Source organism: Mustela erminea, chromosome X (assembly GCF_009829155.1).
Source record: "Mustela erminea isolate mMusErm1 chromosome X, mMusErm1.Pri, whole genome shotgun sequence".
Taxonomy (NCBI): Eukaryota; Metazoa; Chordata; class Mammalia; order Carnivora; family Mustelidae; genus Mustela; species Mustela erminea.
The window spans coordinates 88861265-88875413 of record NC_045635.1 but is presented as its reverse complement, the minus strand read 5'-3'; the positions used below and the strand labels follow the sequence as shown (position 1 = coordinate 88875413).

The window sequence follows — 14149 nt, the reverse complement described above, 5'->3', positions numbered from 1 at the left end:
GGGGTGGCTGGGTGGAGGGAGTGACAGAGATAATCTCAAGCAGACTCTTTGCTGAGCATGGAGCCTGATCTGGGGCTGATCTCAGGACCTGAGATCATAACCTGAGCCAAAACCAAGAGTCAGTCAGATGCTGAACTGACTGAGCCACGGAGGCGCCCCTCAAGTTTACTTTTTACTCCATCAAGTTTCCTATTCAAGAAGTCATAATGGGTGGGGTGTCAGTGAAAATGGCAGAGTAAGTCCTTCTGAAAATGTTCTCCTCTATACAGGCAACAAGAACACTGGCTAATATTGTCAGAATCAATTTTTCAGAACTCTGGAAATTAACTGAAATCTTAGAACAATTCAGAAAGCATTTATTTAATAAAATGGCTGAATCTCATTAAAAAGTGAGCTCTTTGGCATTTTAAATTGCTCTATACCCAGCCTCCCTCCTCAGCTTCATAGTGGTCTTAAAAACCAACATTTCAGCAATCGTGGTTAAAAATACCTAGCAGCCAGCCACCTTACAGAACAGACAGGGGCTAGAGCTCTTTAGGAGCTCCATTTCCACATAATTGTCATTATTTGACCTCTCTGATGGTTTCTTTCCACTGAAAGACCCCACTCACAAGGCTGCATTTACTTGACCTAACACAGGGTTCATGGTAAGCAAAGAGCCTTTCCCCCAGAGTGTTTGTTGAAAACAACTGGAGACAGTTGTTGAACACATCTGTGGCTTGCTGAGGCAGTGGTTAACAGCTGGGTCAAACGACAGACTAAGAAAGGGTTAAAATGAAAAGCTGGGGAATGAGATATCCATAGGGGTACTAAACCAAAAAATAAAAAGCAGAGAGAGAAAGGACTTAAATTATTAAAATCAGAAAATAGCGAACATTATTACCAATCTTAACAGAAATAAAAAGGACTATAAAGGAATGTGCTAACAAATTAGATAACCTAGATAAAATGGATAAATTCTTAGAAAAACACAAACTACAGAGACCAAATTAAGAAGAAATAAAAAAATCTGAATAGACTTATACCAAAGCAGAGACTGAATTAGTAATGAAACAATTTCCTGCAAAGAACCCTCTAGGAACAGCTAGCTTCATTAGCAAATTCTACCCAACATTTAAAGAAGAATTAACATTAATTCATTATAAACTCTTTAAAAAAACAGGAGAGAAAGAAATACTACCCAGCTCATTTTTGAGGCCCTGATGCCAAAACCAAAGTTATCTCAAGAAAACTATGTATCAATATATTTTATGAAAATAAATTCTATGTTCAAATTTATGAACAAAAAATTCTAAACAAAATACTAGCAAACTGAATCTAATAACACATAAAAAGAATTATACACCAAGACCCAGTGAGATTTATCTTGGAAATACAAGGTGGTTCAACATGTGAAAATCAATCAATGTACTATAGGATATTAATAGAATAAAGGGAAAAAAAATCACATGATTATCTCAATGGACAAAAATCGTTTGACAAAAATCCAACACCCTTTCATGATAAAAACATTCAACAGAGTAGGAGTATATGGAAACTTCCTCAACCTAATAGAGAACCTACAAAAAACCCACAGCTAACATCATACTTAATGATGAAACACTAATTGCTTTCCCCTAAGATAAATAGTAAGACAGGAATATGCATTCTCACTACCTCTCTTCAACACTGTACCAAAGGTTATAGCCATGTCAATTAGTCAAGAAAAAGGAAAAAAAAAAGATATCCTAATTGGAATGGAAGAATAAAAATATCACCATTCAGAGTCTGATTTTATATGTAGAAATTCTAAGGAATCCACAAAAAATCTACTAAAACTTAATAAGCTCAGCAAGATTGCAGTATACGAGATTAGTATATATAAATATCAATCTTATTTCTATATGCTGGCAGTGAACAATTCAAAAATTAAATCAAGAAAACAATTCTATTTACTATATCAAAAAGAATAAAATATTTAGAAATAAAATTTATAAAGGAAATGCAAGGCTTACGCAGTAGAAACTATAAAACAACTTTGAATGAAATTTAAAAAGAACTAAATAAATGGGAAAGAAAGATATCCTGTGCTTGTGGATTAGAAGACTTAATTGTTAATATGTAGTATTCCCCAAGTTCACCTACAGAGTCAATATAAAGGACTATCAAAATCACAGCTGGCTTTTTCTTTTCTTCCCAGAAATTAACAAGCTAATCCTAAAATGCATGTGGAAATGCAAGGAACCCAAAAGAGCCAAAACAATCTTGGAAAAGAATAAAGATACAGGACTCACATTTCCTTACTTCAAAAGTTACCACCTAGCTGTAGTAAAGAAAAAAAGTGTGATACTAGCATAAGAACAGAAATATAAATCAATGAGATAGAATTCCAAGTCCAGAAATAAACCCTAATATTTATGGTCAACTGATTTCCAACAAGGGTGCTAGGGTGATTCAATGAATGAAAGAATAGTTTTTTCAGCAAATAACACTGGAACAACTGGTTATCCACAAGTAAAGTAATGAAGCTGAACTCCCTCCATACACCATATACAAAAATTAACACCAAATAGTTCAGAGACCTAAATTTAATCATCAAAACTATAAAACTCATAAAAGAAAACATAGTAAATCTTTTTAAGCTTGGATTAGGCAGTGGCTTCTTAGATAAGACATCAAAGGCACATACAACAAAGAAACACAGATAAACTGGACATTATTAAAGCTTTAAAAAAAACTTTAACAGATTAAATTAAATCAAGTTAAAACTTTTGTGCTTTAAAGGACACCATCAAGAAAGTGAAAGGACAACATACAAGGTAGGAGAAAAATTTGCAAATATTATATATGATAAGGGATTGGTAACCAGAATATATAAAGAACCATTAAAACTCAACAGTACCAAGATAAAGAACACAACTTTACAAACGGGCAAGGGATTTGAATAGCTTTTTCTTCAAAGAAGATATACAAATAGTCAATAAGCATATCAGGGAAATGCAAATCAAGACCACAATGAACTACCACTTCACATTCACTAGAACGGCTATAATCAAAAAAAGAGACAATAAAAAGTGTTATTAAGGATGTGGAGAAATTGGAACCCTCAGTACATTGCTGGTGGGAAGTTAAAATGGTGCCGTCTCTGGTGCAGTGCCCCAACACGTTAAACATAGAGTGACCATATAATTCAGCAATTCCACTTCTAGGTATATACCCAAAATAATAATAAAAAATGTCTACATGTTAAACATAGAGTGACCATATAATTCAGCAATTCCACTTCTAGGTATATACCCAAAATAATAATAAAAAATGTCTACACAATGTCTACACAAGAAGCTGTACATGAATATCCATGGCAGCATTATTCATAATAGCCAAAATATTGAAATAACCCCAAATGCCCATCAACCATTGAATAAACAAATATGGTATATCCATACAATGGAATGTCATTCAGCCATACAAGGAATGAAGTAATAATGCATGATATAAAATGGATGACCCTAAGTGAAAGAAAGTAGACACAAAAGACCATACATTTTATCATTCCATTTACATAAAATGTCCTTAACAAGCAAATTCACAGAGGTAGAAAAGTAGATAAGTGATTGCCTAGAATTGGGGGTGGGGTGAATGGGGAGCAACTTAATGGATATGGGGCTTCTTCTGGGGGTGATGAAAGTGTTTTGGAATTAGGTAGTAATAGTGGTTGCATGACATTGTGAATATAATAAAATAACACTAAATATAATATAAACACTAAAGGGTCAAGTTTGTGGTATGTGAGTTATATCTATCTCTCTCTCTATAGATAATCTCTCTCTCTATATATATATATGTATATATATGTATATATATATATATATATAGAGAGAGAGAGAGATTAAAGGAAGGGAAAGAGAAAAGAGAGGAAGGGAAGAAAGAAAAAGAAGAAAATAGATTAAATACATGGAAGGAAAGGAGGGAGGAAGGACAGAGTGAAAGATAAATAAAGTAAGCTAGCCAGTGAGTCCTAATGAGTCAGTATGGCTTGCATGGCTTCTTGATCAAAAGAAACAAAACCTGCTTATCAGATTCAGACTTTTCCCAGGCTTGAATGAATCTCCATGATCTTGTCCCACACAAACTTATTTACTTCTTTGATTCCAAAATCAACCTAGCCAGCCTGATCTCCATGCCAGGCTTATTCTCACCTGAATGGTATTGCTTATACTGTTACCTTAACTCAGAATAACTTTCCTCTTGCCCTCCATGTTTCTAACCTTATTCTCATCTTTTAGAGAGTTTTATTTATTTATTGAGGGAGTGAGTGAGAGAGAGAGAGTGCATGTGTGTGAGCGGGGCAGAGGGAGAGGGAGAGAGAGCACTTCAAGCAGACTCTGCTGAGCATGGAGCCTGACATGGGCCTGATCCCACGACCCTGAGGTCATGACTGGAGCAGAAACCAAGAGTCAGATGCTTAGCTGACTGAGCGACCCAGGCGCCCTCTAATCTTTAAGAAGTCAAAAGCAAGTGCCACCTACTCTGAAGGTGGCTCTACACTACTACATATAGATAATGTCATAGACTCTGTGAGTGTTCATTCTTTGAGGAAAGAAGCACTATGCTTCTTACCTCTCAGAGATCCTTAAATACCCTAAATACTTGTGATTTAGGTGATTCATTCACTTAAATTGCTTTTTTAAAAAATTCTCTACTGATAAGATTAATGAATAGATAGGATTGATATATAATCATTATGAGTGCTCAGCTGATTATAAAGGAATGTGTGGCTGAGAGTACTAGCTATCCATCACAATCCAATCTCCCATTTTTCCATAGAATCTGGACACATATACTCTGTTACACTCTATTTTGCAGACTTTTTTATAAATAGGTGTGGCCATAAGTCCAAGATCCTCCAACACAATGTGGATGAAGTGATGTATGCACATTCTAGGCCTTAACAAGCCAATAAAATCTACCACAATTGTTTTTCCATGCTCTCTCCTGACTCCTGTGAGGGTAATGGCAATGAAAGAGCACCTTGGAAGCCATGTTTTGAAGATGACAGGGCCTGCTGTCAGCAAAAGTCCCTGAATAATTTCATAAAGGAGAGCTGCCTACTGACTTAAATACTTCCTCTTCTCTATTTATTCCTTTGAGGAAACTTCTATTGTGTTTAAGCTATTATCTCTTTGAAATTATTTTTGTTAGCAATCTAGCATCCCTAATTAATACAGTGTGCTCCTAAAGGATTTTTTTCAATGATTTCCCCCACTACCTACAAAAAATTCAAACTCCTGACCTATCCCAATCTACCTTATTGATTTTTTTCTCTACTTTGCTTCATTCACCCTACATTTCTACTAAACAAAACATGGTTCTATATATAATCCATGTTTACCTCCCTGTGTTTTTTTATAATGATCCCTTTACCTAGAATATTCTTTCATTCCAGCTCCATACATCCAAAATTCACCAATTAGCAAGACCTAAAAAAGCGACCTCTTCCCTGCGGCCTTTTCTGATTTCTCCAGATGAAAATAATTTATCCCTATTATAAATCTTAATAGAACTTCACGTTTCTTTAATTTTGCCCACTTGTTTTTTATTTGCCAAAGAGTATGTTTTAATACTTACTCATCTGTAAGTTTCAAGGGCAGGCTCCTTATATGATTCATCTTTATAGTCTTAAGCACTTAGTACAGTATCTTTTTTTTTTTAAAGATTATTTACGTATTTATTTGACAGATCACAAGTAGGCAGAGAGGCAGGCAGAGAGAGAAGGGGGAAGCGGGCTCCCCACTGAGCAGAGAGCCCAATGCGGGGCTTGATCCCAGGACCCTGGGATCATGATCTGAGCCCAAGGCAGAGGCTTTAACCCACTGAGCCACCCAGGCGCCCCGACACAGTATCTTTTACAGAGCAGGAATTCAATAAATATTTGTTAAATGTAAAAGAAAAATGAAGTAATATCAATTATCTTAAGTATTCCCACTACCATCCTACTTAGATTAGTAATACCTCCCATCGATCTCAGGCTTCTCTGTCCTTCTTATCACAATTTTCAAATTAATGGAGCTCTATTTAATGTGATTTTACCATTGGAACATACACACAGATGGGTTCATAATGAAGTCATACCTGGCAGTATCCAATTTTAGGATTCCTGTATGCATAAGCAGTGAGTACCCGCCTCAGAGCAGATATGCCAGTGTCACTCTGAAAGGCTGGGTGTTCAGGCAGGGAGCGACGCAAATCACGTTCAATTTCTTCAGTAGCCAAGTTGCAGGTCCCTAAGGACTGCTCAACCACTTCAGCATAATAGCCAGGATTAGCAGCCATGTCATTAACAGCACCTGTATAGATGATTGCATTAACATACAAAAGAAGAAGAATGTAATAAACCTACTCTTTGCATATATACATAAAGAATCGGATTACTTTAAATTTAGCTTTGTACTCAAGTGATGTCCTAGTACAAACAAAGGAAAAGGCATCACTAGAATTTATAACACTGGGATACCAATTTTATCCAATAGAATTTTCATGAACTGTTTTTTCCCGTTTAAGTTTCCTTTGAAGGTAGAGATAGAGATACCCCCAATTAGCTGTATCTTGCCTAATAAACTAATTTGCTCAAATAATAGATTTGTGGATACACAGGTAAATACACAGAACTACCTTATTCTTTTTGACTAATCTGAATTCATGATGAATGAGACTTTATTCTAGCCATCCTTATAATTATTTTTACTTAGTGTATAGCTTCTAGAAGGGGCATAGCTAATGTCTATTAATAAAGTGAATATATGTAATACCTGAAAAAAGCATCCAGAGCTCTCCTCTTAAGGTCTCTGGAATCCCTCTTACAACCAGGTCTCGAGTCTTTTTGGTCCGAAACATGCTAACACCACGGCCACATTCTGTAAATAGAATGTTCCATGACTGTTCCTTCATCTTTTCTTTCAACTGTAACAAAAAATCAACCAAGTAAACATGGTGAGAAATCAACTTCTTTCAAACAATCTGAAAACTCTCTTCACTGTGAAACAATACTTACGGAAATCAAGAACACAGAAAATCAAAATCAGTATTCACAGAGGGGTCAAACACTGGACCACTGGTCACAACTCTTCTGAATCCATATGAGCATAACAGCTTTAATTTGCTATTTTAATTCTTACCCAAACTCACATAAAAATGGGAAAAGCATCAATACTTCAGCGATAAAGCTCTGAATCATCATTATCCCCCAATCACCTTGATTTTAGGATTATTGACAACCTATGCAAATAAAACCCAATGTTCAATTTTCATTAATTCTTGGTAACAGCCCTTTTGTTTTTTTATTTGTTTTTTTTTTTTTTTCTGTAATAGCCCTTTTGTGTAATGGAATGAAAGAAGTCACACAATAGTACCTGCTAGAAAACGTTTTCAAGCACCAAAAGAAGTTTTCAGTTGTGATACCTTCTAATCTGCTCTAAGATTTTTATTTTTGATCAACTGTTTCAGTCCATAGATTCAAGTATTTTGTTTTCCTACCATTTTGGAATTAAGAGTCTCCAAATTCTGAGGGTGAAATACTGTCATTAAGGCTTCGGTGTTCACAGTTTTACTGCATTCTCTCTGACATGTCAAAGATTGTACTTCAGTATTATCAGATGGATCTGTAGAATCAGAGCTAATAGGAACCTGAAAAAGAAAAAATGTAAATTGTCCCAAATGTATGCTTAAAAGTTTCTGCAAGAAGAAAATGTACTAATGCTTTATGTGTCATTTATAAACCACAATCTACATAATAAAGATTAAAGCAATGGCTCACATTGTTTTTCTATCAAAATCAGAGATGTCAACAAATCAACATCTGGACTCATATGCATACTCAGGACTTCAGTGAACCCACTCCCTTACAAAAACAACAAAATACTGGCAAAAGATTTTAAAAGTACCAGTTCAGAACACTGGAAATTTACCAAAGGCACAGAACAAACTGAAAAGCATCGATTACAACTGAAACTAATGAAGCGCAGTAGGAACACCAGATTCCGTGAAGTTTTGTTTTGAGGCTAGTGTCATCATCCCTCCCTCCCAAGCTCAGAGGTGTGGTAGCCATGAAAGCCTGCGTTAACACAGCCAATGGATCTTTAGGAGCTTCATTAAATTCCCCCTCCCCAAGAACAAACAGTATTTTGACCCAAACAAACAGCTCCCTAGAAAATCTCCATTCCAGAGTGGCGTTATCATTTGATTTGATTCAGAGCTCAGGTCTAGGAAAAAATCCTCATTCCCCAGGGCCTTTGAGAAAGCCAGGGTAATCAGCTGATAACATCACAGCCGCCGAAGGCTATGATTTCAGTTTGGAGCAAACAAGAGTCTGGCTAAAAATCTAAAAGGAAGATCTGGATAACTAGGTAAATGCAGGGAACTTTGAAAGATTGTAAAGTATTCTTGAGGATCTAGATGTATGTATGCATGTACATACTGTGAAACTGCCCAGGAAAGAAACGGGACATTGGAAGGCCCCAGTCACTCAATTCTGGCTGATTTTGAAGGTAAGTAAGCAATGAAACCTAGGCTGGATTTATAAACTGCATGAAGTTTGAGATATAACTTCACGTAAAAATTCCCCTGGTAAAAAGTAGAAACTTAATGGTTCAAGGCATCTATAAGGAGCTCTTCTGATCCATCACTGGCTGACCACCAATTTATACTGACTCATGGGGGTAATCCATAAAAGCCAGGTTTAAAAATAAAAACAAGAACTATTAAAAAACAAAAAAGCAACCAACAGAAAATGGCTTTGAGAGGGCCTAGCTCCTGGATTTTGTAAACTAAGAATGTAAAGTAGCTATTGTAAATATATTAAAAGAATGAAAGGAAATTATGTTTTAAAAAATAAAAGACCAAGTTAAAAAGTGGGCAAAAAATCTGAATAGAGACCTCACCAAAGAAGATACAAAGATGACAAATAATCATACAAAAATGCTCAATATTATATCATTGAGGAAATGCAAATTAAAAAAAAACAATGAAATACTATTGGCTATTATAATGGTTAAAATCCAAAACACTGACAATAACAAGTACTTGTGGCTGAGGATATGGAAAAAGAACTCTCATTAATTACTGGTGGAAATGTAAATGGTACATCCACTTTGGAAGATCGTTTGGCAGTTTCTTAGAAAGCAAAACATAGCCCTACCATATGAATCAGGAATTGTGCTCCTAGGTATATAACCAAGTAGTTGAAAACGTATATCTACATAAAAATCTGCATGTGAATGTTTATAGCAGCTTTATTCACAGTTGCCAAAAATTGAAGGCAAATAAGGTGTCAAGAGGTGAATGGATAAACACAGTGGTATATCCAGTAATGAAATATTTTTCAGCAATAAAAAATAGACTATTAACAAAACATAAAGAAAAAGAAAATTTGAACTTACTAATAACATGTAAGGGCACTGAATCTGTAATCCAAAACCTCCCACCAGAGAAAAACCCTGGACCAGATGGCTTCATGGGTGAATTCTATCAAACATTTAAAGAAGAATGAATGCCAATCCTTCTCAAATTCTTCCAAAAAAGTGAAGGGGATGGGAACACTCCCAAACTAATTTTACAAGGCCTGCATGCCCTTGATATTAAAGCCAAATAAGAACACTACAAGAAATTATAATCCAAAATCTCAATGAGTACAGAGGCAAAAATTCTCAACATGCTAGCAGATCAAATTCAACAGCACATTACAAGGATCATATACCATAATCAAGGAGAACTTATTCCTGGGAAGCAAAGATAGTTCAACATACACAAATCAATAAATGTGATATACCACATGAATAGGATAAAGGATAAAAATCATCTGATCATACCCATAGATGCAGAAAAAACATTTGACAAAATTCAATATCCTCTCACGATTAAAAACTCTCAACAAAGTGGGTATAAAAGAAATATAACTCAATATAATAAAGGTCATATATGGCAAGCCCACAGCTAACATACTCCAAGGTAAAAGGTTGAAATCTTTTCCTATGAGATCAGGAACAAGATATAGTTGCCTAGTCTCACCACTCCCATTCAACATAGTACTACAGGTTCTAGCTAGAGCCATAAGACAAGATAAAGAAATAAAATATGTCCAAATAGAAAAGGAAGAAGTAAAATTGTCTCTGCTGACTAAAATGATTTTGTCTACAGAAAACCCTGAAGACTCTACCGAAAAACTACTACAACTGATCAATGAATTCAGTTAAGTTGCCGAACACAAAATCAATGTACAGAAATCTGCTTCATTCCTATATACTAACAATGAAGCAGCAGAAAGTGAAATTAACAAAACAATTTCATTTACAACTGTAACAAAAACAATAAAGTAGAAATAAACTTAACCAAATAGGTAAAAGACCTGTACTCTGAAAACTATAAAACGCTGATGAAAGAAATTCAAGACCACACCAAAAAATGGAAAGATATTCCAGGCTTATGGGTTGGAAGTAAAAATATTGTTAAAATGTCTTTTTTACCCAAAGCAATCTACACATTTAATGCAATCCTTATAAAAATTCCAACAGCATTTTTTACAGAATTAGAACAAACAATCCTAAAATGTGTATGGAACCACAAAAGACTTCAAAAAGCCAAAGCAATTTTGGAAAAACAAAACCGAAAGTATCATAATTCTAGATTCCAAGTGATATTACTAAGTGGTAGTAATTAAGACAGCATGGTACTGGTATAGACACACAGATCAATGGAATTTAATGGAAAACCCAGACATAAACCCACAATTATAGAGTCAATTAATCATCAACAATAGAGGAATGAATATCCAATGAGAAAAAGTCTCTTCAAAAAATGGTGGGAAAACGGGGCGGCCCCATGCAAAAGAATGAAACTGGACCACTTTCTTACACCATACACAAAAATAAACTTAAAATGGATTAAAGATCTAAATGTGAGACCTGAATCCATAAAAAAGTAATTGAAGAGAGTATAGCAGTAATATCTCTCACATCAGCTGTAGCAACATTTTTGTAGATATGTCTCCTGAGGAGAGGGAAACAAAAGCAAAAATAAACTATTGGGACTGCATCAAAATAAAAATTTTCTGCACAGTGAAGGAAATAATAAACAAAACTAAATGGCAACCTACTGAATGGCAGAAGATCTTTGCAAATGACATATCTGACAAAGGGTTAGTATCCAAAATATATATAGAACTAAAACAACTCAATACCCACAAAACAAACAATGCAACTTAAAAATAGGCAGAAGACATGAACAGACATTTTTCCAAAGACATCCAGATGGCCAACAGACACATGATAAGATGCTCAACTTCAGTCATCATCAGGGAAACTCAAATCAAAACTATAATGAGATATCAGATACCTCACACGTGTTAGAATGGTTAAAATCAACAACACAAGATACAGTGTTGGCAAGGATGTTCAGGAAAAAGGCACCCTCTTGCACTGTTGGTGGAATACAAACTAGAGCAGCCACTCTGGAAAACAGTATAGAAGTTCCTCAAAAAGTTAAAAATACAACTATCCTACTGTCCAGTAATCACACTACTGGGTATTTACACAAAAAATACAAAACCCCTAATTCAAATGGATGCATGCACCTCTATATATATTGCAGCATTATTTATAATAGCCAAACTATAGAAGCAGCCCAAGTGTCCATGAATAGGTACATGGATAAAGAAGGTATATAAATATTATATATGTAATATTTCACTATATGAAATATTATTATATGAATCATTATAAGTATGTTATATATACTACATATGAATATATGTATATATATTGTGTATGAATATATGTATATGTGAATAATATGAAATAGTTCATATAATGAAATATTAAATATACATTATACATAATATATAAAATATTATATAATGAAGTGTGCGAAATATATATAATGAAATATTATTTAGCCATAAAAATGAATGAAACCTTGCCATTTGCAACAACATGGATAGAGCTAGAAAGCATAATGAGGAGCAAAGTAAGTCAGCCAGAGAAAGACAAATACCACATGATCTCACTCATAATGTGAAATTTAGGGAAAAAACAAATAAGCAAAGGAAAAAAGGAAAGAGAGAGACAAACCAAAAAACAGACTCTTGGCAACAGAGAACAAATTGATGGTTACCAGAGAGGAGGTATATGGTAGATGGGGCAAATAGGAAATGGGGATTAAAGAATACACTTAAAAAAACATTTCCTAGCAAACCAGTATACCAACTGGTATTTTGTAAATACTCTTACTAAAACCTCTAAAAATGGGTAAGAGAAACCAGAAAACCTTAGAACTCTGACATACATCTGAAAAGATGATAAACTCATTTTGAAACAAAATCCTTTCTTTACCATTGATCATACCTAACTACTAGAGACACCTGAGAGTTTTGGGGAGAAAATTCCAGTTCTTTGGGTATAAGAGACACAGATAGATTGAAGGAGAAAGAAAGAAAGAAAAGCAGAGCATTAAATCTAACACAGGGAATGAATCTGGAGTGGAACAGGACAGGAAAAAAGTGATATAACCAAGAATATGGAAGCACTGTGAGAGAAACTACCAGGACTACAGGTTTTACCGTGTCCTCAACATCAAACTAAGGAATATCCTGGGCACACACCTAAGGAGAATGAAAGATTATAAAGTTGGGGCATGAAAATTCTTGATGGTTAACTTGATTCTGGTTCTGGAACTGAGACATATATTTTTTTAATTACATGTTTTCATTGTTTTTCCATTATCAAAGAAAAAGCTAGTCTTATCAATACTGCACTGTAACTGACTTAGCTTAATATTTTTAGTTTCTACTCTGGAGAGGTAAAAGCCACTGTAATCCTATCTAAATAAAATAACACAGCCAGTAAAGCCAATATTGATTTTTTCCTTTGAATTCCTAATTAAAACACAATAGTTATAATGTGGTAAGTTTTATCAATCTATTAAAACATGAGTTTCCTAGGCACTGAAAATGAAAATTAATTTGAATTGAAAGTATCTACATTTCCATAGAGGACTCACTAAACATCAAAATCAGTCTCTTCACCACCCTTTGCCAAGATTTGCCTTCTCCAATATTTTACTAGTAAATAGCTTTGCCACTATTTTGCTGTGAGCTATTATTATGTAAGTAAGGCTAAGCTACTCGATATTAAATAAAAGATATTTAGACTGGTTTAAAATTGCTGTCTCTCTATAGCAGTCAGAGGAGAGTCTTTTTTAAGGCCTTACTGAATTCCCAAATAGTCTGGAGTTATTAAAAGCCATATTACATGAAAGTATAAGATGTATATAACTGAAATACTGCCGATATATAGTCAAGAAAGATCAGATGATAATAATTTTTAAAATATAGTTCCTAAAGAAGGATAAAGTTCCTAATTCTCACTTCTGCTTTAAAAAGTGACTTAGAGAATGTAATTTCTTTGGTTTTAGTCTTTAAAAAAATAAACCTAAGCATGAATAGAAAAAGTACTCTGAGTTCCTTTGGAAAGAATGGAGCACATGAAAGAATTTTTTTGGAAAAAAAATGATTTGATTGCTATATAATTACCTCTGTGATAATATCGTGATACTGACTTGAAGCTGCCCCACACTTGAGTCTGAGTTTTGTCACCAGCTGCTCAAAATCTTTAACTTCACTGAAGCGAAAAGCTGTTTTTCCTTTGATGCTAATGATGACAGATTTGCTGGAATCATTTGGCTTATCTATAGCTAAGACCTGGGGGGTGAAAACATAAATGAATCACATTCTCCCTTGTTGCTAATGCTTTCAGGCAAAATATGTTTTAGCTTAATCTTTTGTGGCTAAGGTTTTGATCCATAGTATGACTTATTAAGAAATAGACTTTGGGTACTAGCTGCACCAATGACACAAGTAAACTCAGTGAAAGTTATTACAATTCTCAAGAAAAACACTTAATTAACATGTAACCTTAAAAAATGACAAGATAAATGTAAAAATTCAGCGCTACAATGTTGACAATCCATTTCTAACCTACATAAAAGCTATCAATTATATTCTTTTTGACTATGTCTCTCTCTCTCTCTCTCTCTCTCTCTCTCTCTATATATATATATATATACGCATATACACATACATATAGTCTTTTTGACTATATGTCAATAGTCTAAGTATTTATGT

At 34.4% G+C, this 14149-nt stretch overlaps 1 protein-coding gene across 1 annotated transcript in view; it reads right to left on the bottom strand.

Moving 5' to 3' along the window:
• Positions 1 to 14149, bottom strand: part of TBC1D8B (TBC1 domain family member 8B) — a 55858-nt gene that overhangs the window by 17071 nt on the left and 24638 nt on the right. Inside the window, exons 7-10 of the mRNA XM_032330774.1 lie at positions 13559 to 13726; positions 7513 to 7662; positions 6789 to 6939; positions 6112 to 6326 (exon numbers count right to left, since the gene is read on the bottom strand). Coding sequence (XP_032186665.1) covers positions 6112 to 6326; positions 6789 to 6939; positions 7513 to 7662; positions 13559 to 13726 — 684 coding nt within the window. The remainder of the gene's footprint in view (positions 1 to 6111; positions 6327 to 6788; positions 6940 to 7512; positions 7663 to 13558; positions 13727 to 14149) is intronic.